The sequence below is a fragment of the Neocloeon triangulifer genome, unplaced genomic scaffold (genome assembly GCF_031216515.1).
Source record: "Neocloeon triangulifer isolate White Clay Creek 2 clone unplaced genomic scaffold, ASM3121651v1 ptg000001l, whole genome shotgun sequence".
Lineage (NCBI taxonomy): Eukaryota > Metazoa > Arthropoda > Insecta > Ephemeroptera > Baetidae > Neocloeon > Neocloeon triangulifer.
In genome coordinates, this window is record NW_026775544.1 from 5,151,493 (window position 1) to 5,179,474 (window position 27,982).

Here is a 27,982-nt window from a genome sequence, read left to right on the forward strand (position 1 = left end):
CTTTTCCTCAAAATAAAAATTATTTGTTTGTGGCAGAAAAATGTTGCTTGCATTTAAAAATACAAATATGCGTGTTTATGAATTTATTGGTTTCTGCTAAAACTGTACATTAATAATATTATGAATCTGCTCAAAATGGTTCTTTATACTGTTACAGCAACAGCTAATTTTCTTGAGAAAGAAAAGCGGTTTCAAAAATGCTCTACAGCGGCATTTGAAGTGGTGATTTTGCACTGCGTACAAATTGTAGTCACAATCAGAATTATTATTGTATCATAACAGATTAAATGCCATTGATATAAGGACAAATTTCTTTTCTCAGCTGGCTAGAGTAGCGGTTATATGATGGATTGTTACATTGTAATATATTTCATTTCATTTATATAATAATAATTATGCAATCTTGGTCATGCTGGAAGCGAAAACTTCTCTGTTATGAGAGATAAAAATCTTCAAGATATGACAATTACATAGAAAAAGTTATTTGTCAGAAACAAGTGGAATTATTTTTGTGGACAACATATTCTGTGCTTAATTAATCATCATAAAACTTATTATTCAAAATCAGCACCAGGCACGGATCATTTGCTTAACAGGAACGGTATCATGGCCAATTTTATCAAATGAACACAGTCCTAAAAAAAATCTATCAAGGTGTCTGGGAGGATTTCGGGACTCAATTATCCCCTGGACATGTCTTAATCTGTACGCGCCTCTTGCTCGTCTCAAGGATGCCATCAGCACCTGGAATTCTCATTGCCTCAATGGTCGGCACCATTATAGGGTCCGAAAGGGACCTTTCAACAACAGCATCAACCATGGCCCTGTAGCAGTTCAAGGTGCTGACCTTTTCAGCCATCTCCTTTTTCATATGGGTCAACTTTAGTTTCAGCTTTTTGTTCTGGGACTTATGCATATGCATTTCATTTTCAAGCGCTTTGATGTACTTGCGCAGAATGCTGATCATTTCTTTATCCCCCTTTTTGTTCTTTTTCTTCTTTTTGTTGGACTTGCTGGCTGATTCATCCAGGTCCGAGTCATCACCAGAACTGGCACCGATGATTTCGTCAGAGTCGTCTTCAGAGTCGCTTTCGGAATTGACTTTGTCCACAGAGCGGCTGAAAGAGACGGCAGAGGAGATGGAAGGTGTGGAAAGTGGTCTCTCTGGGGGGTAGTTGCCGATGCACTCTATTCCGTCTTCAGGGGACGAGGCGCGTTCTTTCACTTGCTCAGTCTTCTTGTTTGGTTGCTCTTGATAGTTTTGGTTGATGTTTTCAGGTTTAGGAGGGTCTCTTGATGTTCCTGAAAATTTTGATAATCTTAATAATTAAATTTTAAACTACTAATCCATTTTCACGGAAACTATTGTGGGATTTCAAATTCTGGTCTATAATATGGTATGAATCAAATTTAATATTAACCGTTGATTGGGAAATATTTTCTGTTTTGAAAATAATCAATTTACTTAATTTCCTTCAAACTTTGAGATCATTTATTATTATTAGGCTTTCATAGAAAAATTCAATTCTATTTTTCTCATTAAAAAAAAATCAGCAAAAAAAACTAAATTCTTTAACTTAAATGTTGTAGGAACTATTTAATTTAAAAATCAATTTGAAACGTTAAAAAACATGTCAAATGGACAGATCGGGCTTTTCCTCGTTGCGAAAATTGTTTTTAGTTTCAAATTGTTTTTATTCAAAACCAAATGGCTATATGAGTTTCGGTCACAGTCTGCAACCCTATTTTATGAGCAAGAAAAATACAAAAAATCAGCAAAATTGAATTGTGTATTTTTCTTGCTCATGAAATAGGGTCGCAAACAGTGACCGAAAAACTGGTAGAGCCAATCGTTTTTTAATAAAAAAAATTTTCGCAACAAGGAAAAGCCCGATCTCTTTTTCCATAATCATCTCCTCGAGTGTCAATTTCTTCAAACAAAAGTTTAAAAAAAAAACCTAATAGAAAACTTGTGCATTTACCTGTTTCAGTTGCAGCTTCAGCATGCTTTGTGGGCGCCTCTTCACTTCTTGCCTCCACCCGTTTTCTTTGATCCTCAACCTCATCCTGAACATCCGTGACACCCGAATTAGGTAGCTCCTTTGGCTGCTCTTCCGGAAGTACTTTTCTACTCATCACATTTAACTCAGCACTCTGCTTAGCTTGGTCGGCTTGCGTGATCGGCATTTCACTCATAACTTCATTCTGCCGGTCAAGCATTTTTGTTTTGATCAAAGCTGGCATTTTTCCTGCAAATGGCGTTTTAGATTTGTTGGCAGGGGGCTCTTGACACTCGGATGGTGGCGAGTTTGTCTCTGCAGATGACTTTGGCGAAATAGGCTCAATTTTGACTTCAGTATCCAAAGGCTCTTCCCATATAGTCATGTTTGCTGAGTTGCTGTCTTCGACGGTAGAGAATTTCTCTATCTCACTTTTTGTCTCGATTGTTTCGGAATTATTGTCTGATTCACTTTTGTCTGTTGAAGATGAAAAATTGATTAGAAATCTAAGCTAATAAGGAATAGAGCTTTTTCAAACACCTGTATCAGCTTTGTGACTGTCGTCCAAATTGATATGAACCTCACTAACTGTCTCACAAAAATCTGGCTGACTGACTTTTGGAGGCTCCACGATGTTGTCTGGTGGCAAAGCTGCTGGTAAAATATACTTGCATTTAAACGGATTCTCATCTGGATTCTCTTTAGCTAAAATCAGACATTAAAAATTACATCAAAAACAAAAAGTTAAATATTAGCAAACCTAATACGCAAGAGTTGTTTATGAGAGATCCTATGAATTCGTTGTCCACCTCGGTCACTTCCTCCTCAGTCAATATGATGACAGTCTTATTAATACCCATATCTGGCAAGCTATGGAAAGCACCAGTGTTGGTGTTCAGTAGAGAGGTGGAGGAACTGTTGCCTGATGTTTTTTTGGCCAGCACTTCAAACAAGGAAAAAAAATTAAGCTTGCATTTACCAATTTACAAAGCTGCAGCTTACGACTTAATATAGCCTGATCGGCCACACTGGGCAACTCTTCTAAGATCTTCCGAGAAATATCCTTATTTGAGTCTCCTTTTGCCTTAAGCTTGGTATTTTCTAAAAATGAAAATAAATTTAACAAAATTCATAATAATAATGGGTTTTGGATATTTTACCAGAAGTTCCGACAGCAGTTGGTTTGGAAGCTTCTTCAATCATATTGTCAATCATGTCCAAGTCATCAATTGGTGACCGTTGGTTCTCAATGGGCAAATACTTCGACTGCTTTAAATTTGAAACAGCGCTCTTCGCCAAGTTGCCTGAACTATCGGAACCACTGTAGTTGCTTGTGTTGATGAAGGATTTAAACATTTTGCTGGCGTTTTTCTGCTGTTTGCCTGATCCTCGCATGGTGAAGTCTTCGTCGCTGGAGTCTTCATCTGATTCTTCTTCGGAGTCTTTATCACTGTCATCCTCATGTGCCCTCTTGTTAGCACCAGTTGCTTTCCTAATGATCTCCAAAGTTCTCCTTCTGCAGCTTCGAACAGGTCTACTCCAGTCCTGATCTAGTTCACCATCACGACTAGCACCCAATGTACCATAGGAGATCCTATCCAACTCTTTGCTCTGCAAATTTTTTAATTTTAAATTGATATCAAATAATTTTGAAATGACTTACCTTTTTCATGTTACTTTTACTTTTCAACTTTTCCTTTCCAACTTCATTTGACTCAATAACTTGCCCTGCAGTAGCAGCTGGAGAAGTTTGGACCAATGTAGTAGTTTGAATCATTGGTTGAGTTTGGACACTTTGCACTAACGGAGCAGGAATTTCCTCATCGTGAAGGTCAAATCCTTCAAAAGGCTGCTCATCAGTTGCCAACAGCTTTGAAAGAGATAGTTCAGAGCTCTCTTTTGGTTTTCCTTTAGACTTCTCTTTTGGCAATGGAGGAGCAGAGTTGTTTGGCGATGGAGGAGGTGACTGAAAAAAATCACAACATAATTCTTAAGAAAAACAAACAAACTAGAATTACATTTCTATCCACAGAAACAGATGCGCTCGTTTTTCCCTGCTCTTTTCCAGGACTTCTTGGTGCCTCTTCAAGTTTCCTCTTTACAGTTCTTCTTTTAGATGGACTACTTTCCGCTATTTTGGAAGCTTGGGTTTCATTCCCAAACACTACTGTTTCTTGAGATGAGCATTTTTCAAGGACCACCATGCATTTGCGCGGTCTCTCATCAAAAGGAGGAGTTTTCTTAACTGAATCCAGTTCCACTATATCAGGATGTACATCGGATCCTGATTTCCCTGGTGTTTCCTAAAGTATAAGAAAAACTATTGTTATTTTTGGAACAGATAAAATGAACACTAATTACAATCAACGTTTTTTTCTTTGGTGAGGGCAATTTTGACTTCTCCTTTGATGTTATTGTAACCCCGCAGGCTTCCAGCTTTTCGAGGGCTGCCTGCGCAGATATGGCTTGGATTGATGACGGATTTGTTGGTTTTGCTTGCTTGGACGTTTCACGTGAGTTTCTTGAGGACGATGGACCCACTACCTTGCTTATATTCAGACTCTCATTAGAATTCTTCAACACTTTCACTTCTATGGCTGCACAGAAAGTTTCAAGTTAAAAATAAGAATGAAAATATTGAAATTTAAAAACTAACCCGAAGTTTTAGAAAAAACTTCAGAGATAGGCGAGTTTACAGTTTGGGTCGGTGAGGACCTCCTGATGGGCGTCTGAGGAGCAAACATGTCAACGATTTTCAAAGTCTGTTGACCACTCAATGTGCTTCCTTCATAAGCCGTTGGCGGCTTTAGTAAAATTCGGCCTTCTGTGATGATTTTCTTGCTGTCAACTCGCTTTGGAGGCCTCACCATTGAAGGTCGACTGCTGCGAAGAATGAGTGGCACGGTGCCATCTGATTTTGGGCTGCTCGAGTCATACATTTTTTGGGCGGCTTTAGTCTTCACTAAGTTCTTCTGCCCCTCTCCAAGCTGGGAAGACTTCCCATATTCCTGAAACGATTAAATTATATTAAAATTTTTTTTAAATAAATACCTATATCATTAAATTTTGGTACTTATTTATGAGGAAAGTTTTAACAATTCATTTAACAGTTCGTTAAAACAAAATAGATTAAAATTTTATAGTGCTTTAAAACATAATAAAACAAAAATTATTTTCCACAACATTTTCTACTTGGGACAAATAAATCTACTTGGACTGCTCCACATTCGCACCAATTAATCAATAAAATTAATTAAATAGATTATATCAGGTTGTTTTCAAATTAATCGACATTCAACAGGTTTGAGAATGATGCAAAAAGCATGTTTTTCCAAGAGTCTAACATTAATTTATCAACTTTTGACACCGGCAGCTCAGCCCGACATCGATTTTCACCCTCGCTGGGTACAACAAAATGGTTACCTGAGACGCTAGTGTCGAATTAGAACCCGTTACGCTAATGTAATTTACGATTTCGGGCCGAAAAAGCAGAAAATTAAGCCGAATCTCTGAGCAAAACTGTAAGCACGGCACGAGTAAAGTAAATAAACTGAGACCGGACGACCGTGATTGGCCAACAGACCGGTTTGACTCGTCATTGGTCAATATTCGCAGGAGGCGTTTCGATTGGCGGAGACTGAATTTTTAAAGACTGCGTCGCGGCAGAAGAAGCTTTCATTACATGATGATTTGATGATGGGAGAAAAAAGAAGAGTTTTCTTAATTCATAAAGAGGGACGATGTCTTGGTGATAATTTCTTGAAATTTCAAAACAAAGCAACGAATTTCATAAAATAGACAAGCAAACTTGGAAATTTCTATTCCTTGCTCAAAATTTTGAGTCATATAAACTGATGCACTTGAGATTTTCTGCGTTCATTGCGGCAATAAAATTGCATTTTAATTAACAAAACTACACATCAAGAACCGAGACAAATATTTTTCATGCTACAGTTACACAAGCATGGAAAAAAATCTAGTAAATTAATTATTTGTGAACAGTAGAGGTAAACCTAAAAACATATATTAAAATCTCCAAAAAATAAAAAATAATAATAATATTGAATACATAATATGATGTTGATGTTTCGCCTTGTCACGTCACTTTGACTGGTGAGAATTCAAATAATACATGGGCATTGAAAACTTTAAAAAGATGTTGTGTTTGATGTATTAATAAAAAAAAGTATGCATACATAAAAATAAATGTTTCATATTTCACTTTGGAAAACTGGAAGGCTGCGCAATGTGAGGATAGGCATGTTTTTACCAGTTACGCGTGTCATATATGGTTTCCGTTTTCGTTTTTTACACTATGTATCACTGTGAATCACTGGATAACTAAGTAAATTTTATGGAGAATATGTAAACAGTATTGCATAAATTGCTGTGCAAAAAGCCAATGAAGCCTCCTTGAGGCAGCAAAATGTAAAAGTTAAACAAAATGTTATATTTTTGGTGTTAAGTCGTGGCACTCATGCGGCATTCAATCCTTCAAACGACAAAAGTTTTTACAAAATTATTTTTTTCTAGCTGATGACTTCGAGACAAAAGTTACTTTCATTTTGCTCTGCCAGTGTGGGCAGTGGTGCGACACGCGAATGTTTTGCTAATAAGCGCCGGGCATTACGAGGAAAGAAAAAAGGGAAAACGCGCTCGATAAATGGCACAAAATTATAACTGGAGAGATGAGATTGCGACGATGCGCGACACAAAAGACGGGGTACGTCTCTCTCTCTCACTCACACACACTCGTCCCAACAACAATGGGATCCTTTCATACGCAAAATGTGCTGAGCTGTCTGCCGATAGCCCAAAGGGCTTCTCATTATGCATTCTTTTCCCACATTTACATTTTCCAATAATGAATATGTGTGCTCCTCCTGAATAAGAGTTGACGATGCTCGCGGTGACAGATTTTTAATTCCAACAAAATAATAATCACAAAAGCCGAGAGCAGACCCCGCTTTTTGCCACGAGCGAACAGATTGTTTTAGTATTCAGAGTTCGCAGAGAGGAGAGAATTAAAGCAAAAAAGCAATACTTCTTTATATATATATAATATACGCGCGGCCCATTGCGCTGGGGAATAATTACTATTCTCGCGCGCGGCGACGCCAAGAAGAGACAAAAAGCAGTCGAGGTGACGAGGCCGCAAGAGATGAAGTATAAAAAATTAATAACATGCACACGAAATGCAAAAAAAACATTTATGTCATGTTGATCGACCGTAAAATGATGCAAAAGTAATCGACACACTTGCTACACACAATAATTTGCAAGCAAGGGGAAAATGCGCGTTGTATCATGCATTTGTATTTTATACAGAATATTATTTAGCGAGATAAGAAAAGATCCCAAATTAATAGAAATAAAATAAACGTTCTGAACACAGCATAATCTAAAACAAATAAATTTAAGCTGAATGAACTTTATAAAATTTTATCAAATAATTGGCCGTTTGCCTAGCAAAGCTGAACTTTAAATTACTTCAAGACTTCAGAACTCAGTTATTCAAAGTAAAATTTATTTAATATATTAAAATGTTAATGAAATTTACAATCAGTTCAGTCAAATTTAAAATTTAACAGGACATTAAAGAAAATAATAATAAAGTCTAATAAAAATTCCTCAATTGGAACATAACTCGAAGGAATTTATTTAAAGCGATTCATTATTGAACTTAAATATAATCATGTGCATAATGATTTTTTTTAATCTCGTTGTAGAATAAAAGAACTTCAAGATTAATTAAAATAGCAAAAATTTTGAAAAATTACAAAGACCATTCAACATTGATTTTTAAATGTATGACAATTATCCTCTAAAGGAATAGATTTATCAATTTTAGCAACTTTTCAAAAAGTAAAATAAGAAAATAAAATTAATTTTACCTCTAGAGCTGCTCCTGAGAGTTCAAGTGCGATTTCCTGTGCGGTCTTTCTGGCATTTTCGGTGAGCAGGCACTCAGCGCGACTCGTCAAAAGGTCGGGCTGCTGCCACTGCTTATCTCTAATCGGCGGATCCGTTTGCTTAGCTTCGATTCTATCACTACTGGCAAGATTCCTGTTCTCGTGACAACTCTCCTCGGGCGACGGATTGGCGGGTTTGTCCGACGAGTCGGCGTTGATCTGGCTGAATTTGTGCACGTGCGAAGAGATGCCCTGAATGAGCTGCAGGGCGAGGGCGTCGTGCGGCCCCGCGGGCACGTGCTCGCCGGCGGCCACCTCGGCCACTTCGATCACGATCTTGGGCTGGTTGGCGTTGATCATGTTGACGATCTCATCGGCGCCCACCTGCGCGTGGTGCAGCATCGAGGCCACCGGCGGCAGCTCAAAGTCTTCGAGACCTGCGAACTGCAGGTCATCGGGTGAAAGTGTCTCTTGATCGGTTGTGGTGGTGGTTGTTGTCGGTGGGACGTTGACTGATAAGGGTAGAGTAATTGTCGGTGGAGGCGGCGGCGGCGACGAACGACGCACGTAGTTGAGCTTCAACAGGCCAGAAGTGTCAACAGACGGAGCCGAGTCGTCAACTATCTCGCCTTCTTCCAGTTCCAAATTTTCGGCGGCGGCGGCCGCGTTGATTTGCTGCAGTTGTTGGGACGGGAGGGTGGTGTCCGAGAGGGCAGGGACGAAGGACGTCGTCGGACAGCTGGACGAGTCTGTTTGCTGAGGGAAGGACGTCTGCTGCATTGTGGAGGGCTGCTTGTCTTCGTACATGGAGGGTTGCAGGGCCGAGTGCAGACCAGCAGGACCTGCATCAGTGGCGGAAGAGGGCGGCGCCAGAACGGCGGCGTCTGGACAGTAGGCGGCAGCGGCGAGGTCGAAGACGGAAACGGTCAGGTCCTGCTGCTGCTCGGCTGAGGTGAACAAGTTGTTGTTGCATTTGGACGTGTTGTTGTTTTCGTGCTGGCTGGATGAGCTGTTGGAATTAACCATCGCGTCGAAAAACGGTGGCGGCGACGGAAGCTGCAGCTCGAACAGGTCGGCCGGCAGATTCATCAGCGGCTCCATCGAGAACGAACCGCCACCGCCGACTACCACTGCATCCTCCTGCAACACAAAACCGAATTAGAGGCAAATTTTAATAATTAATAAATGACGATTTACAACTTTTGCAGTTTTATATTCTACTTCTGTGCAAAAAAAAAAGAATTTATCATTTTTTTAATCTAAAATGTGTCCTCATTTTTGTTATTTTTATTTTTAATAAGACTGACTTCTTATTAATTCACGTCATAAATTAAAAAAAGGAATTTTAATAAAAATAGTTTATAATTTACTCGCACGTGAATTTATAATGGGAGAAAGAAAAAAATATTTTGTAAAATTTCATATGATTCTAAATTCATTTTACGCGTGCAAAACATATTAAATCAGATTCATGAAATCTGATTTGACTTTAAAATACTAGTACTGATCATCAACTTTTTTCCTGTTTTTCTACAGATTTTAATCATTTTAGTCAAATCTATTGGATGTGGTGCTATTTTTTTTACAGATCTTATGTTACTAAAACCAAATAATTGACGGAAATAAAATGAAAAGTAGAGTCAATACCGCCGATGCATTGACTTATCCTCAAATTTTGGATACTTTTTCAGATCTCTTTTTTATCCCAAAACACGAGCAAATATCTGGGATTAATTTATTTAAGAAAAGTACAATTTTAACTTTGGCTTTATGGTTAGACTTTGCAAAGCTAGGTTTGTATGAATTGGTCTTGGACTACTTAGGTGAAAGGTCTAGTTCTAATCTATTTTATTTAAAATAACTATCGAACTAACAAGAAGATGAGGAAAAAGATTGGAGATCAAATTGCATTATAGGAGTGAGTATCGAGTTTTCTGAACGAAAAAATGCACGCGCGCACCCCTTCCTTCTTCCTTTTCATCAGCGATTTTGAGTCAGTTTTTTCCTGTTGCTCCGGCAGATCGCGAATTGAAAGAGAATACATGTACGCATATATACAAGGGTGTGTCTGCCGCCGCGCCTAATTAGAGAGCGGCGGATGTAAAGAAATTCCGGCGTGGCAAATGCAAAAAGTAAGCACGAATCAGGTTGAAAAAAGCGCGAGCCGAAATAATCGATATAAGCTTTTAGGGAGGAGCGGCGAAAAAGCAGGGAGGAAAGAAAGAGAAAGAAATATGTGGGCCGCGAGCAAGAAAAATGTGTAATGCACCGAGAGTTCGTTTGGCGTATTGATTTGGCGAATGGCAAAAATTGCGCTCGGAGCGACTGCATGAAAAGAGGCTCTTTTATTCGCGCGTGTGTTTAGAAGAAGAAAAAAGAGCGAGAGCGAAAAAGCAAGTAGTCTGATGCTTTTGTGTAAGGGATAGGGGGTGGTGGAGGAGCAGATGTCACAGAGAAAACGCGCGCGAGGAAAAAACAATGAGTAAAATCTAAAATGTTTAAAAAAAATCGGATTCATGGCTGAATTTTTCTAATTGTTAGTGTTGAATTACATGAAATAAGAGGAAGATAATTTGTAATGGAATAATTATCAGACCAAACTGTGTTCATTCTGGACCAGCAAAATTATTCAACTTCATAAATTTTAGAATAAACTATGTAGACGAAAATAATTTAAAAAAACATTAATTGCGCGTCATAAAATTTTTAGTCGGAAGAATTTTTAATTAATTTTATTTTTACCAGAAAATCTCACGGATTTAAAAAAAAAAATCATGAAGAAATGTCAATTTTCAATGATATTTTTTTACATAGTTAACAAATCAAATTAAACTTACGTTAATATATCTTGAATACAATTCGAAAAATTTGAAAAATCTACAATCAAAATTTACCGTTTCAAAATTTTGAAAATTTCAAATTAAGACTCGTCAAAATTAACCAAACTTACTACAACGGGCTGGTTTAATAAAATTTGTGTTCACCTCAGGCAAAGTTTTAAGAAGATATAACCCCTCAATTCTACTAATTGTGAATAAAATGATTTGAAAGGGAGGCGATAATTTCTGATTCATTTCGCTAAAAATAATTTGTATATCAATATAAATAAAAATTAAGAAAAAATAACTATACATCTTGCTAGATTATTTGAAAGTTTCAAATATTTTTTTGAGAAAATTAATGAAGTTTTTTAAAAACATGTAAATAGCAAAACATTTCTGAGCAACAAAAAATTAAAATAAAAACCATAATCTTTTTATGATTTCATAATTTAAAATATTATAATAACAAGTTATATAGCGTGGTTTCTGACAATTTACCTCTTAAAAGTTTTGATAATGAGCCCCTCTGTAAAACTTTATCATAAGTATATAATGAAATATGAGGCCGAGACTGGCCGAGCCTTGGATTGACGACAGGAAGAAACTAAAGAAACCCGGTCCATTTACAAACACAAGGGTGAGTCGTGCGCTTTTTGGGGTCGCGCTTGTTACCCCCATCATTCCGCGTCATTATTTGCAGGTGCATGCCTTTCCCTTTATTTCGTACTCAATCTGTGTCAAACACGACCGGCAGCGGGACGATTTGTCATTGGCCAAAAAAGGCACAGAGAGGGCTTTGTTTTCGTGGCGTCGGAATGAGAAAAACAAAATAACACTCACCCTCCAACCCTTTCGGCTACACATCTTCTAATATATCTGATTCTTTCCATAAATAAACAGATTTGAAGGGAAAAACGTAGGGTTGAACCAGAAAACAGCACGTGTACACTTTGTACTATCAACGAGACACGGCTGGTGCTGGTCGGCGTGGGAATTTGTTTACAAATATAAAGTAACAAAAAAGCACGAAAAGCAGCGACGAGCTGGCTCTTATCAAATATATAGTGAAGGCAGATGGCAGCACGCAACGTCCAACTTTCATTCCTAAATAATAAATAAATAAAAAAATGTGTGACATAATTCAAAGCATTGAAAATATAATTTCGATAGTGGAATTTATAAAATAATTGTTAATCAAAATAAAATAAAAATTTTACATAATATTTTTTAATTTAATTTTTCATCATCTTTGTAATCTATAATATAAATTTTGAAATATTGTTATCTTTTATTAAATTTGAATGATTTCAATAACTTGAGCATTATAAATTTAAAAAAATTATTTACAGTAAAACAATTAATAAATAATATTATAATTAACGTTTGAAGTTGAATCCTTAGTATACAGACATCATCGGCAAAAAAATCAATATCAAAAGTTATGAGAGGCATGATTAAAATCTCTACCAAAAAGATATATTTTTCTTAATTATAACTAAATATTAATTCACACAATTATTAAGTTTGGTGACACATAAAGGGTCGAATTGAAAATAAGACAATACCTCACAACACTCAGATTTTGAAAATAAAGGTGGTTAGAATAATCTGCACTGGATATAAGACGACTCGTCTAAGTTTGTGAGTGGAACATAATTTGTATAATTAAAAAACAGAAAAAATACATAAAGTTGTTGAAGATTAGATTATCCTTTCCTAGATTTTTAAAGAACGTTGAATTTATTAATATCTAATATATATTTACATCTAGATCTGCAATAAAATTTTTCTGGCCAAATGAGCTTGGAATTATCTATAAATAGAAAGGGCTTCTTTGTAAATATATCCGCCTCCCTTATGCAACCCCTTTCAATTTCTTTCAGCAAAAAGGGAGCAACAACTTTGCGTAATCGGCACAGATTAGAACGCAATTCACGGAGAGAGCATAGTGGAAAAAAATTAAAAAGCACCCCTTATTTCCTTTGTCGCGCGTGTGCACCCAAAAGGAGACGAAGAAGTCTCTTTATCTCGGTCCCCTGCATTGAAAACATTTTTAATGCTCTCGGCTGCATCCACTAAAGGTGGTTTAAAAAAAGCAGCTTTGTCGCCGCCGCATTTTGATACACCGGCCTGGATTTAATGCAGAGGAGCGAGCGAGCGCCGACGACAACAAAACAGACTATCATATTTTGCATTATTGAAATGACAAGAGCCATGGATGTTCGTCGAGAGCAATATGCGGAATGACAATACGGTAATGGGCTCTCGAGCTGAAAGCAGCGGCCGACAATCCGACGTATATTTCACGCACGCCGCTTATCAATAAATTTGTTCGCCCAAGCTTTTAACCGAGGGAGGCTATTAAAAAACCTGAAAGCATTTTTCTCTCCGTCGGTATAATAAGGTATTAAATAATGGACTCATTTGCAAATTGTCGATGCGGGTTGGTAAAAAATATTTTATCATCTTCTGCAATCTCTGCACAAATATATTGAACAATGTCTAAAGTAGACTAGTCAGATTTTTTTTTAATTCTACTCAAATTTCATTCTGAAAATTGATATTAAGGCGTTCCGATTCAAATTATATGAGTATAAAAACGAAATTTTTTATTGTCTTCCGCCCTTTTATGGCTTTTATTGTGCCATTTATGATTTAATTTTACATTTCTTGGATTCCTTTTAGTATAATTTGAATTTTACTATGTATTTGCTTTTCTGTAGGAAATATAATTATTGTTCATTTAATTTCAACTTCAAGAAAAAAGAGATTTTTATTTCTTTGAAAGGAAAAATCAAAAAGATTTCTGAAATGAAAATCAATGCTGCCATGAAATTTTATGGCAACAAATTAATTTTCATTCAAAAAATGTGAAATAATGACTTTGTAAAAAGTTACATTTCAAGCATTATTGTGTTGAAACAGCTATACCTAACCGGCACTGATTCATATGAAATTGAGACTTATTTGGGGAAGAAATACTTTTTTTTCTTTTTTTACAAGTCTATCAATAGAAGAAGTAAAAAAAAAGGAAAAAAATATCTAAAGTGTACATATTTTTAGTTACAAATTGTGTTTAATCTACGATAAAACGAAAATTAACACGAGACAAAATAAAGTTGAATAGCATTTTGCCGTTATTTCGTCGGTGGGTATAACGAAACAATTTTCCGGCCCAATTTCATCAGCGCAGGAGCTTCTCGTCGTGTCTCGCTCGCTCGTTCGCTCTCGGGGCTCCCGCGAGAATTCAAAGTCGTACATGCATATTTTATGAGCGGTGCAGGACCGAATGCAACCCACATTTTAGTCAAGTGGATTCCGGCGGCGGAGTGAGTAGTTTGAGCGAGCAGGGGACACATACACGACGGACTCGGGGAAAAATTTATGTCGTTGGCGCGCCACGCCGGCAAACGCTTCGGCAGCGGACACGAAGTGTATGTGGCAGAGGTGCGTGCGTGGGACAGGCTTTTGCCACAACGTCTGCGGAAATATTTATCATTTTCTCTCTAATTTTAAAGTAAGACGAGCAGAAAGAACTTGGGTTGGGGGAAACGTGTGCGATACGAAAAGAAAAGCAAGGTCAACAAACGCTACCTTCCGTTTTTTCAAGCTGCCAAAACCTGCCAGCGATTTTTAAAAACAGAAATAAAATTTCTTTGGAATTCCGTTGGCAGATTTCGGTAATGTAAAAACAAAGATCTCTAATCAGGTCAAATTTGCAACAATTGATATTCTGTCCTTTAAATGAAAAATTGGAGGCCTAAAAAGGGTTGAGCTAAATTGTTTATCAAAAGTCAAAAGTAATATTATTTAATATTAATTAAATAGCAAATAATGCAGAATGCTGCTGTCCCTAGATTGAGATTAATAATTTGAGATCCCTCATTAATTGAAATAATTTCCTCAAAAACGTAAGCGGAAATAAACGAAAAACGCCAAAAAAATCTCATTTTGTGACATTTTAGTCTTAAATTTCAAAACATTTTATTGTGATTTTTTGGGTCAAATTACTAACATCGGTAAAAAAAATTTTAAAAATGGCTTAGTATTTTTATTTTATATTTTTTTTTATCAGCTAGTGAACAAAACTGGTTGAATGAAAACAATTGTTACAACGAAGAAAAAGCCCGATTGCTTCACTTCCATGATCATCTCTTTGAGAGTCAATTTCTTCAAACAAGTTTCCATTTTCATGATTTATAAGTCTCCTTTACAGTAGAAAATCTATAGATATTTTAGACTAAATTGGATTTAATACATTAAAAAACTTACTGCATCGGTTTTACTTCAGTTGCAAAGAAAATTCCTACGCCAAATTTGTTCTTTGTGATCATCATTAACAAGACGTTTATGCAAAACAATTCTGCCCGTGCAAGAGCTCCAATAACTCTTTTTAGTGTGAAATTAAAACCATGGTTTTCCCTCCAAAGAGGGTGTCTAAATATCATTGGGCTTTTATTCTTTTAATTACGAAACATCAAAGCATTACTAAAAACGAAACCAGCATCTTTCCGCCCGGATTTTCGGACCGCTCTTAATTAAATATTGAAAGTGAGCGGGAGAGTGGAAGAGTAGCATGGTATTATTTTACTCGCAGCATCCACTGCTCTTATCGGCGCTCGCGGTCGTGCAGCGCCTTGGACTTTTACTGTAATAATAAAAGTGACGGTGCAGGGCAATAAAAGGCAGTTTTATTATTGCAGCCACGCGGCCGGGGACTGAACGGAGAAGAAATTCGGAGACCTGTCGAGCCAACATACAATAATGAAATGGCCAAAAAGGGAAGAGGAAGAATAATAACGTGCTTTTTGTACTCACCGGATTTGCATCGAAGAAAAAGGCCTGCAGAGGATCGGCCTGCAATAAAAAAATTAGACAGTCAGAAAAGTTAAAGGGCAGGCCCTTGACAATATTTCAGAAACTGGGGGATTAAGAAAGAGTCTGCATGCATAAGGGGAAATAAAGGTTGAGCGAAATTTTACGACGAGAGCCATTAGATTAATTGCGCCCGGGCAAGTTGTCCAATTTATCGTCGGCGGCGTGCGTAAATTAAAAGGACCAACTTGGCATAATTGAGCGCGATTGTCGCACCTGCGACTACAGCCAAACCCTCTCGCTTGTGTAATAATAACACGGCCTGAAACAAGTTAATCGATTTTGCAATTCGCCTCACGTTTCTCGTCGTGTTTGTAAATACGTAAGTGAAATGAGTAGCAGATGCACTTGGCGGCTAAAGGGGTCTTTTGTCTTTTATACTTGTTGGAAATTTTTCTTCTGCTTCTTTCCGGCTTTCTGCTCGGATGAATTTTTAAACGGCGTAAAAGTATATTACTAAGTGGCTCATCTTCTCATTTCCTCGTAAGCCTCTCCCGCAAAGTGACAGTTTCTCATGCAAATTCGGCGCTTGCGTTTCTTCTCTACAACTCCCTTGGGAATAAATTTTGTCTCGAAACAAAATTCTCTCGACCACGCTGGCTGGGAATGATTTACGAGCATTGTTTAATCGCAGCCGCGCAACTTGAAGAAATTGATTTATTCCCACCTGCTGACGATGTTTATGGTCGCGAGGTAAAATGCATTTCTCTTGTCAAAGAAACTTCTTCTCGGTGGGGTTCTTCAGTGTATTAAACTAACCAAATTTCTAATTTTTTCTTGCATTTTGCACCTTGATATTCCTCAAAAGAACAAAATGCATAGAATTTGTCAAGAATGAGAATTTTAAAACTTTTTTTTCCTTGCAATTCTTTAGGAAAATTCGTAAATTCTTTATAAAATTTTTTTATTTGGTTCATACGGAATTATAAAAAGTAAAGATCTAGTATCTTAACAAAACTTTGAGAGTTCAAGATTGTATATATTTGAACTAAAAACTCCACGGTAAGAAGTGCAAAAATAGCTTATTTTTTTTAATTCATCCTTCTCCTTTTCAAAATGCTTTCACCCCGACTTATTCTTACTCTCGCTCGCTAATTATCAATTAAGAGTGGCACGGAGATGTGAGCCTCCCTCCACCAGCACCTTTGTTAGCACACTTTTGCTTGTGGCCTTTATCTGAAGCAGCTCGCGGCAACGTATTTACTATTTGCCGAGCGAGCGTATGTGCGAATGTGTGCACTAATAATGCACTACTTTCTTCGTCTGCACAGGGACAAACAAAAGCAGTGGCGCGACGGAGTGAAATGGCACGCGCCAAAAAACAATCGCAATTATTCACCCGCGCCGTTGCGTGGTTTTTCGACGCGCCCGCAGAATACACATAATCTCTGAACGGGTGTGTTATTCCCTCTCTCATATATACACAGAGAGTGAAGCGAAAGGCACGCATTTAGAAAATTGGGCACATCCTGCCTCTCGCCGGGATCCCCCGCGTCCTGCTCACCAAACAATAAAAATGCTCGGCGAGTGGGGAGCAATGTTTTGTTTGTGCGAATGAGTATGTGTGCACTTTCAGCTGCATTATTGCCTTTTTCGATTGAAAATAATGGCCTTTTAGCGATGATTGCTCAATGGGTTTGCATACCGAATGGAGCTTTTTGCAATAATTATGTGTGAAATAATGTGCAAATGAATAAAAATATCTCAATACTCATTTTAACTAAGAATATTCTTAGTTTACAGAAAAATTATATTAAAGGTTATAATATGATTTTTAATTTAAAAACTGATTTGTGCAATACTTTACGCAGATGATATTGTGCTAATAGGCGATAGCCTTGAAGATATTAAAGCAGCACTTTTGGAAATTGAGCAATATCTAGCAACCAAAAACTTAAAATTGAATTATGATAAGTGTAAGATTCTCAAAATTAGAAATAAGGGTAGAGGCCGTCTAAGGAAAGACGACATTTTAAATGTAAATGGACAAAACATTGAATTTGTAACAGAGTTCTGCTATTTAGGTGTAACTTTTCAATCATCGGGAACTTGCTTTTCAAATCATGTAAGCAAAAGGGTGAAAGCGGCACTCTTTGCAATGGCCAAACTAAACGCTTTGCCAAAATCCTCTCTGCAGTCGGCCAAAAAACTATTTGACTTAGCTATCTCACCGGTTGCAAGTTACGGAATTGAAGCCATTTGGCCGTATTTGAAGCAGAGGGATTTGGAAAAACTAGAAACCATAAAATCAAGATTCCTAAAGAGAGTTTTAAGTCTGTCTAAAAGAATGAAATCACGACTTGTATATGCATTAACGGAAAGTGAAACAATCGTCAGTGACTTAATGAACAAATACAATCTTCCAGCGCACTCAGAAAGTGACAAATTTTTTAACTCCATGCGTCTTAAACAATTGGAAATCAATCCTCATTTTTATAACACACCTGCAATGACGAACAAAAACTGGCAGGCTACAAATTGTAAAGACAGACACATGTTCACCCGCTACTCTTGCCACGGTTTTCACTACCTGTTTTGCACAAATGCAGCCTATCACACGGCAGCAGATGACAAATGTAAATGTAAATTTTGCGATGAAAAAATTCTTTTTTATCACTTATTCGAATGTAACAAGAGCAATATTACGTTATCAGCCGCAGCGACAATGAAAAAGTGAGAGACAACACCGAGTGTGAGAGACAATACCGATGAAATAATTTTTGTTCCTTCATTTGACCGATTTTTACTTTATTTTATGTCTAGTATGTATGTTGTATACCGTTGGTATTTAATAAATAAATCAATCAATTTTTCAGATAATGGAAATTATAGATCAATTTGTATAATCCTGGATCCAAAATAAGCGAATAAAAATGAGCAAGTTTACTATCATTTTTAAAGTTTTAAACAGTAACAGATTTTATTCTGGTTGGAGAGTGTTGCGCTTTTAAATAAACAATTGATATTTGTCATTTAAATACGTGCTCAGGGCTTACGAGTTTCTCGTTAAATTTATTCATCCCTAAAATTTAAAAAAAGATATTGGAATACACAAAATATTTAATCATTGCAATAGAATATACATATTGAAATAAAATTTTGAAAAAAAAACTCACAAAAATTAATAAGCAACCGTGAATTCCGTTTGAAAGATCACAGAAGATCAGCTAAATTTGAGCAATGTTTTAACCAGGTTATACTTTTTTATTATAATAAAATTATAAACTACAACGAAATTTGGCGTTCCTCTCAATTCAAAACAGAACAAAATGCCAAAGTAATAGGAGAAAGCATAAAAACAATGCTCGTTTAAATTTATTAAAGGTGTGCAATAATTTTTTAGAAACAAAACCGGTAAGGAGAAGAGCAACATTGAATAACAATATTCCAGAATTTAAATGGTTTCACAGCAAAAACGTCATTAAATTCAGCACCAAAATAGCATTATGTTTTGGCCGCAGCTGGGCCTCTTTTGAGTTCATCGACCCAACTTAAAAAGCACCTTAATGCGAAAAACTTTTCCGCTTGAGAATTTCCAGCCCTTATACTTCTTCCAATAAACTCTTTCTTGCGTCTCCCGCATGAGTGCAAAGTTGAAAAGTTAGGCAACCGGCGCGACTCGCAACTCGAGACGGTTGCGTCGTTTCTTAAACGGCAGGCGACTACACAAGACGCTAATTAAATCAACAAGTGTCAAAGCGGAGCGTCGAATTCCAATCGCGTTTCGACAAAACCGAGCATAGAGACGGACCGTCGAGAGATGAGACGAACAAGTGGTTCCGACGGTGTGTGCGGCGCGATATTAAAAGAGAGAAAGGGGATGGCCGGCGGCTGCAGCAGCTCGGCAGTGAAAAGGTGCCGCAAATGACGTCTTTATTCATGCTCGGCCGAGTGTTGGCCACACAAAAGCAGCGCCTGGATTAATTTGCACCAGGCGAAATTTGTTCTCGTCACCACACGGAGCAAGAATTCGCACAAAGCAGATATCTCAGATATCATCTCGGAAGACGGAATACAGTCTTACAGTCCACAAAAATCAGTTCAAAATTAGAGAAATTTTTAATTAATGTAAATAAAATGTTTTGAGGAATGTTTTTACATATTGAAACAAGAAATGTGTCATGAAAAGTAAACATTTTTCTTGCAGATAAAAAAAAACTATGAACCTTGAAAGTTAAAAAAATACGAGGATGGTTCCAACCTTTGGACCAAAATTTAGTTTGATGAAAATGTACGGAATTTTTTCTAACAATTAAAGTTTTAAAATAAAATATTTCAATGGTATAAAACAGTATAAAAAATGAGGGAGTGGTTCATAATATGATTTCTGAGTTAAAGAAGAACTACCATTGAGATTATTATATGCTCTAATTAAATAAGCTAATTGAAGACATCGGTTGTTAAAATTAAATACAATACGAGTTATAAAATAAAACGTCCTCAAAACATAATTTTACCAATCCTCTCTATTAGGAGAAAATGGAATTAGAAAATTTCTGAAGTTTTCTATAAATAAATAATTCTTTTCAATTTTTAAAATTTTTGGAAACAGAAAAAATGACATAATTAAAAAATAAAATAAACCAAAAACAAAAAATGTCAAAAGAATAAAAAAATCATCAAGAAGCGAGATTTGTTTCAAATATGATAGAATTTAAAATTAATTTATTTTCTACGTTTTACCATTACTATTTAAAAAAGCAAACTCACTACATTTTCTTATAGATCTTTCTTTAAAAACTAATTTAACGACAATTTTGTTTTTCCCGGACTTCTCTAAGCTTTTGATGAATCTAACATTTTCGTTTTACTTCACTTTCCTATAAATTTTTCAGTTTTATTCCAAGATTTCTCTTAAGTAACAATGCGAGTTGCACTCTTTCGCTCTGTCACAATATCCGACTAGAGTCCTCGAACCGCGCGCGCGAGTGAGCAAATCCGCCGGGCACACAATGCACGGTGAATTGCACACGAGATGGAATGCGCCCTCAAGACAACAGCTGAAAAAAATTCGCCCTCTTTCTGTGCAGTCGTCGGAGAGCATTTTTTGTGCTCGGCGGGGACGAAAAATAATAATAAAAAAGGAGCGCTCATTCATCAGCTGAAATAAAAGCGCGCTTTTGCTTTGTTTGAAAATAATCGATCGGGCGGCGCGCAATATACATTTGATTCCTTGTGTCTCCCGTGGCGAAGTGACTGCACCCCTTTCTGCAAAATCCCATCCATACCTGCATCTTGTCCCGCCACAGATGTACATATACACAAAAGGCGCCGATTTGCGACTCTCTCTTTGAGGGCAAACAAAAGTTTCGAGTCGTCCGGCAACAGAAAGGAGGAGATGTCAAGGTTGGCTGCTCAGCACATGCAGAGCGCGCAAATTATTTGTTGGCCTAAGGGATTGGCACCGGAGAAAAAAGAATCTTCAATTCGCCACTGCTGCCGGTTTAAATACGTATGAAAAGAGGAGTTTCATTTATAATATTGGAAAAACGGTTGAGAATTAAATTAGATAAAATGAGGCTTGTTTTTTTTAAATTGTGATTTTTTTAATTGGAAGTCTAACTTTTATTTTTATTTTTTTAATACTTCACAGCTTAAAATATGAAGAGCAGAACATTTTTTTTTCTTTATGAAATAAAATCATAAAAAAAGATAAATCGAGGAAAAGGTAAATTCCGGTAAATTCAAACTCCTTCAATCAACTCATGCTTGCAAATTCTTCTGTAAATTTGCAGAAATTTGTTTCATTTCACAAGAATTGACAGCATAAAAAGCTTATCAATTGGCACCTTTTTTTGTCCATTCTGTTATCCTACATTATCGCAGGCACGCAAGAAATAAAAATCTCTTTCAAGTATTATTTGATAATTTTTACATAATAAATTGATTATTATTCTTTAAAATTTGATCAAATATTTCTGTTTTTCTTCTTTCTTTGAAAAAAGTATTCCATTCTGGTTCATTATCCTTTTAAAACTCAACTCTACGAGTGTTGAATTCCATCAGCCATAATTAATTAAATTCAGTTTATATTTTCAATTTGTCAGACGTATTTTAAAATGTGAATTATTGTTAAATGTAAAGCATTCATTTTTCATTTCTATCAATTTTATTTGATATTTTAGAACACAAACAAAATCAGTAAAAGTGATTTTCTTTCTTTCCAGCAATTGATGAATTAATACCGTTCCCAGACAGCCAAATTTTCTTCTTCAATTTTTAAATTGAAGTTGCTTTTGTGAAAAAATACAATAAAGAAAAAAATGATCTAATTCATGGTTTAGCTTACGACTAAATAATTTAAATGTGCGTTACTCTCAATTTGTAAATTAAGTTTTCACCTGCAAGAATGACTTGAGCACCAGAACGAGCCAATTTAATCCCTTGTCTCGCACCCGAGGTCCTTGTTTCATGTGATGAATTGCATTGGCTCGCTCACTACTTTCGTGTGGCAAAACATGACGCGAGCAATTAAACTGCGTGCTAAAGTGCATTCCATCAAACGCGCCCGCAGCGCTGCAGATTATGCACGTGGGGCCCAAATTCGTCCCCCTGCAATTCAATTTATCCTTTTGTCTCCGCCCGAACACACTCTCCGAAACGCCACTGAATTTACAACCTGCAGCTTCAAAAATTAAAAATAAAATGTGTGAAATTTTTCCCGCAGCTTTTAGCGGAAGTGGCGAATTAATTTGCACCCATGTGGCTAATGGCTAATTGATTTTCAGTTGCGCCGAGTCGGCACTTTTGTTAATTATTCAACACGTTTATAATGGAAAAAATTAACGAGCAGTGCCGCGCAAACTGTCGCCGAGAGTAAATATTGGCGCTCCCCCTAATTTTCTGCTTAAAGCACTTCCCCGATCCGTGCTCGTGAGAGATAACACCCCGTCGATCGCCATCGCTTTCCAATAATTTGCTTCTCTAGCCCAAAAGGGACCGAAGAAACAGAGATTACTAGACAAGGGTGTTGGTCACTCTGAGAGATTTTAGAATAAGAATAATTAAAAAGTTAAAAAAAATTTATTCACCAAAATATTGTTCTAGCAAGGAATATCGCTCAACTCCAGCTTTCACAAAAATCATAAATGCAATGCAATTGATTTTTTTTTTTAATTTTAAAGCTAATTTCTAGCATAAAATCACATTAGATTTATCGATATAATTAGCTTCAAAAAATTTATAGGTATTTGAATACAGAGGCATTTTAATGCTTTTGCGATACATACAAAAAAACAGGACGAAAATGTTTTGGCAAAATTTGATGTTATAAAGAATTTGCTGCTGCTGATTTCCTTTTAGCCAGAAAATGGTATTAAAAACTTGACGAATTTTGAATTAACAATCCTGCGCTGCCATGACAATATTTGGATTTTGTATCAAAATGATATAATTGTTTTAAAGATCGTACACAGCATGTATGATTATGATTATCCTCTTACTTGGATCAGTTTTGTGTAATAAGCGATTGCGTCGACGGAAATTCGAAAATTGTCAAATTTGATGCTTTCGGAGAGAAGCAAAAACCAGGTCCAAATGGAAACTAACCTGCAACTCTCTGCTGGGACCGATGCTTTGAGAAAACACGGTGATCGTTGCGTTTCGACGGGCCGGACTGGAGTTTCACTCGTTTTTCGCCAGAAAACCCTCACGTGGAACGATTTCTGATCAGGAACTCGATACAAACAAAAGCCATCATTCGACACATTGAAAGCAATAACTGACCCCGCCCACCTGATTTCCCAGAAGGGCGCGAATGCACTGATTATCGGCAGGCAGCGCTGACTAATTTCAAGTAATACATAAATGTGGCGGCACCTCGGTTGCATGTTTTATATTAAGCTGTCTTCCTAAATTTTTAATTTAAAATTTAGCTGAACAAAACACCAAGATCTGGCTGTATGATAACCACCAAAGCCAAAAACAACAACAAGCTCAGTTCAGCGTTTTGAAAAACTGTATTCCTGATCGTTCTTAATTGTTAAACATTGATTCTTATTTAAAAAATAAAGCCAAACAGGCCCTATTAATATTATTGTCACGATCTGAGTTGTATGTCACGAAAAAGATAAATTTAAAAAAAAAATTAGCAAATTAATAATAGGCATAAATATGCAAATAAACAAAATTTTCATGTGAACAAATTCCGATTCACATAGCAAAATGAAAAGGCGCAGCTTGTATTTTGGCAAAATTCAAAATGCGGAATTGATTTCTGCCAGAAAAAAGCATTTTTAATTATTTTCGTAAACAAAATTTTCCGTAAAACGGCGAGTGGAGAAACGTACGATCAAAAGGCAACCGACGCGTACGAATTGCATGGGTGGAGTAATTAATTTTCACGCGCGGCCCTCAAGTATTTTTAATAACAACAAGGCAGTTCGTTTCAAGTGGCCGTGATTTGCATCTGCGCCACACTCCACCCTTTTGCTCCGCGGAAACATTTTAATCAAAACTGAAAACCACCCCTAATCAAGAATTTTACGAGCTAGGCGAGAATCGATTATTTCTGCGAGTGACGAACGGCGGCGTCACATGGCGCCGCAATTCGCCCAAGGTTCAACAAGTAATCAACAAGTCGGGCCCAATTAATTAAGAAAACGCGCCCGGCTCGCAGTTAATTAAAGCTCTGACAGTTTTAAGTGTCGTCGAGAATTTGATTGCTCGAAAAAGACAAAAGGCGGCGCGAGTGCTAATTATTCTCGAGAAATAATAACTCCGCAGCACACTCACCCAACGGCCGGTCCTCCGCAGGTCGGAGGGCTTCGAGTGGATGGAGCAAATGACGCACTCGGCATCTGGCAGGGCCCACTCTGCGCTGGGCGCCGCCATCGCCGAATGCATCCACTCATTCAGCGCCTCCGTGCTCGACATCACTCCGCACCACCTGAAGACAAAAGTACAAAAATTTAGTTTCGTACAGTTTCGTAAAACAAAGCGGAAAAGATGCAATAATAGCAATAAATGCGATTCTTTTGAAATTCAAGCACCTTAAAAGTAATCCTAGAATGGTGGTTATTCGTTTTTCCCCTTTCAAATAGTTTCAATATAGACAATTTTGGTGATATTTTTCTAAAACTTTGATGGCTGAACTTAAAAATTAATAAACAATTAATAAAAAATATAAAAACAACATTTTGAATTCCTGCTCATTGTGAATTGCAAGAAACTACTGAAAAAAAAGTTTACACATGAAACACGTTATTATAAAAAAATCTAAATAAAATAAATTTCATTTTTAAAAAAAATTTATATATAATTTTATAATTCAATTTTAATTAATGAAGGTAAGATATTTTTACATTAAAAACAAAAATATTATCATTAACGTTCTTATCTCTATATAATATTTATTTTGCCTTGTTTTTTTAAAGTCAACTACGTTTGGCGCAAAAAAAATACAATTTTTTTACTATTTATAGTCGCCTACGGGCTCTTCAATGACAGCCTGGTTCAATGACAAACTCCAACAATTAAGCGTACCTGCAAACATGAGGTCTGACTCCTTTTCTCCTCTTCCAGATTATCACACACAAGTTGAAATTACATTTATCTTTTTTTGTCAGACTTGTAAATCACGTATATTTATAAGAATGAAAGTTATTTTCAACAGATATTTTGTTCATGGGCATTTCCTTGTTGAATAAGAATTTTACTAACAAGAAAAAAATGATATTTTCTAAAAATCAAAAAGCAAATTGCTTGTGAGCCCACATAATGCACCTTTGTACATTGAAAGTGAATAATGCGTGCATCTGGACCGCTCAATTTTTAAGATTGAAACAAAATTAATCACTTGCGTAGGGGGATTTTGACCAGGGCGAAAATTGCGGCCCGCGGGTAGAGCGAGAGGATCGGTGAGCGGCTAATTGACACTCGTTATGCGCCTCCACGGCGAGGGAAGGTGCGAGCTGACAGCCAGCAACCTCCGCTCCCAGCAGCACAGAACACTGCACGCTGCGCGATTAATTAATTATCAATCACCCACACGTTTCGCCCCAGGCAGGCTGCCGTTGAAGGGGACAAAGACAGCAAATTAATAGTCGAAAAAATGCTCTGCTGGCTCGCGCCGAAAAGTAGTCAGAAAGCGCCTCTCGTTTCTATTTGCAGCATCTAACGTGTACGTACATATATAAATTCAAATTTTATAGTTTTTTTTTGTTGAAAATATTTATTCCTTCTTCCTTCCAATTTAATTCATGAATTCAACTAATCTGAAAGCTCATTTTAACTGTTGGGGTCTCTATAGTTACTGTTTGACAAATTTATAAGCGTTTTCAATCTTTTGTAGTATTATTTTGTCGAAAGAATTTCTTACGTTTATTTTATTAAAGAACTTGATTTAGAAAAACCGAAGGATAAGATTTTTTTTTTGCTTTCTTTATAGACTCCCCTCCTTATTTAAAAGCTAAAAAAATTACTTACTAAAAAATCCCTGAAGAAAATTGATAGCGAAATCGTGATCACAATAATTCTTTTAACAAGGTTAGACCAAAACTAACGACTGCGCCTGCACTATTCATAAATCATATTGTGACAAAATTACTACATTCAGATAAGTTTTTAATTGAGAATATTGTTAATGTTTTGACTGTTTTCACGCAGAGTTTCAGAGTAACGCTGTATAAATGGCATATGATTCAAAGTTGCTCTGGTGGGAGCCCCCTTTTGTCCCTAAATTTATTTCCCCTAATGGATTTTTTCTGTATTTCCCCTAAATTATTTCCCCTAAATTATTATCCCTAAAATCTTTTTTTTATTTCCCCTAAACTCCATTTCCCCTAAATTTCATTGCCCCTAAATCATAACAGAATGCAGGATTCAGGGCTGTTTCCATATGCAAAAATTGTTGGTTGCCTGATACATCATTTACAGATAACATAATTGTATAATATTTAAATAAAAACACAATTCAAAACTTACATGAAGTTATAAAGTCCATACTAAAATAAAAATTACAAAGTTTGGGGCTCACAAACTCTTATAAAACTGAAGCAAATATAATCTGTAAAAATGCTCAATGGCTTTGTCATTATTGTCTGCCTGACTTTCAAAAAGTTTGCAAATCCAGCAAGTAAAAACGGAAAAAGGCTAATTTAGCAATATGGGAAAAGATTGAGGTAGTGTACTCGGTATTTGGACTAACAATAAGACTTGACTTGATGGTTATAGAATGACTACAAAATAAATTTAACTTATAATTGATAGAGCATATATTTTGAAAATTATTAAAAATAACATTTTTACATAAAATTTTACGATTTAATCCATCTTTTGGTAACAAATTAAATTAATTTTTAAAATATTTTGGTCAGAATCAGTCAGAATATTGAAACTTGTGTTTTAAGCGTACCTTTCTCGGCGGTATTCGAAGGAAGACTAAATTATATTTTGCTCCGTTTTTCCGGTTTCAGGTATAAAAGATATATTTCCAATTTTGTTCAATTTAGGGAAAATAATTTTAGAGACATTGCTATTTAGGGGAAATGCAAGAATAAAGTTTAGGGAAAATGGTTTTAGGGGTTTTGATTTTAGGGGAAATGAAGAAATTGGTTTTAGGGGAAAAAAATTTAGGGACAAAAACGGCGACTCGCTCTGGTCACTGATATGTAAACATAATAAACAACTCTATTTTTGCAACTAAAAATTTTAATTAAATTTTCCCTGCAAACAGGAAAGTATACAGGTTGTTGATCGATTTTTTTTTCCTTTTCAATATCAAATTAAACAAATAAATGAGTAAAATTTTTAAATAAAAGAATTGAGGTAACTGATAAATATAAAAATGACGACGTCCTATTACAAGTGTGCCTTTTCCTTGAGAGGGTATTCAATGAACGCATGCAAACGCGCGCCCCAACGAGAAGCGAGTTAGGCAACCTGCATGACCGCAACGTGCGGCATAATGCCTACAGCCCAATGTTCAATGTTTAAGGGGTTCAATCAAAAATGTAAAAAAGTCCAATATTAAAAACAAGAAAAAAAATTTGTAATCAGAATCAATATTATAATTTTCTGATTAGTATTTAACTTCCGGTCATTTAGATCACAGATATAATTATATTTGGTAAACTTTTAAAGTTGAGGAGCAATAATTAATTTTTTTATTACAAAATATAAAAACTTTTCTCACCTGTTACAGGGTCATTGATGCTCGTGTGGGTCATTGCGCGTGACCAAGAGAGAAAAAGAGCAGAATTATTCAAGATGCGTTTTGGCCGCGGACGAAAGTGGCATGTCGTGCCGAAGGAAGGAGCGACCGGTTGATGGGCAAGCAGGTGGTGCGCGTGAGAGACGGAGGCTTCAAGCTCAGCGGACGCGGAGCATGTGAAGAGAGACGTCGTCCGGGCGTGCCACTCACGACTCTTAGGCA

At 36.5% G+C, this 27,982-nt stretch overlaps 1 protein-coding gene across 3 annotated transcripts; it reads right to left on the reverse strand.

The window, feature by feature from the left end:
* Positions 1-74: 74 nt before the first annotated feature.
* On the reverse strand, positions 75-27,907 carry LOC132200321 (uncharacterized). Of its 3 annotated transcripts, XM_059625710.1 has the most exons (14): positions 27,743-27,907; positions 24,343-24,496; positions 15,553-15,591; positions 7,895-9,052; positions 4,657-5,008; positions 4,362-4,597; positions 4,019-4,303; positions 3,664-3,966; positions 3,161-3,611; positions 3,003-3,101; positions 2,761-2,943; positions 2,541-2,705; positions 1,983-2,477; positions 75-1,302 (listed from the first exon to the last, which is right to left on the reverse strand). In XM_059625710.1, the coding sequence occupies exons 2-14, from the start codon at positions 24,481-24,483 to the stop codon at positions 677-679; spliced, it is 4,533 nt and encodes a 1,510-aa protein (XP_059481693.1). In that variant the 5' UTR covers positions 24,484-24,496; positions 27,743-27,907; the 3' UTR covers positions 75-676. The 3 variants fall into 3 exon arrangements, with proteins under 3 accessions (XP_059481693.1, XP_059481711.1, XP_059481702.1); XM_059625728.1 differs by lacking the exons at positions 24,343-24,496; positions 27,743-27,907 and adding an exon at positions 23,158-23,268; XM_059625719.1 differs by lacking the exons at positions 15,553-15,591; positions 24,343-24,496; positions 27,743-27,907 and adding an exon at positions 11,575-11,722.
* Positions 27,908-27,982: the final 75 nt, after the last annotated feature.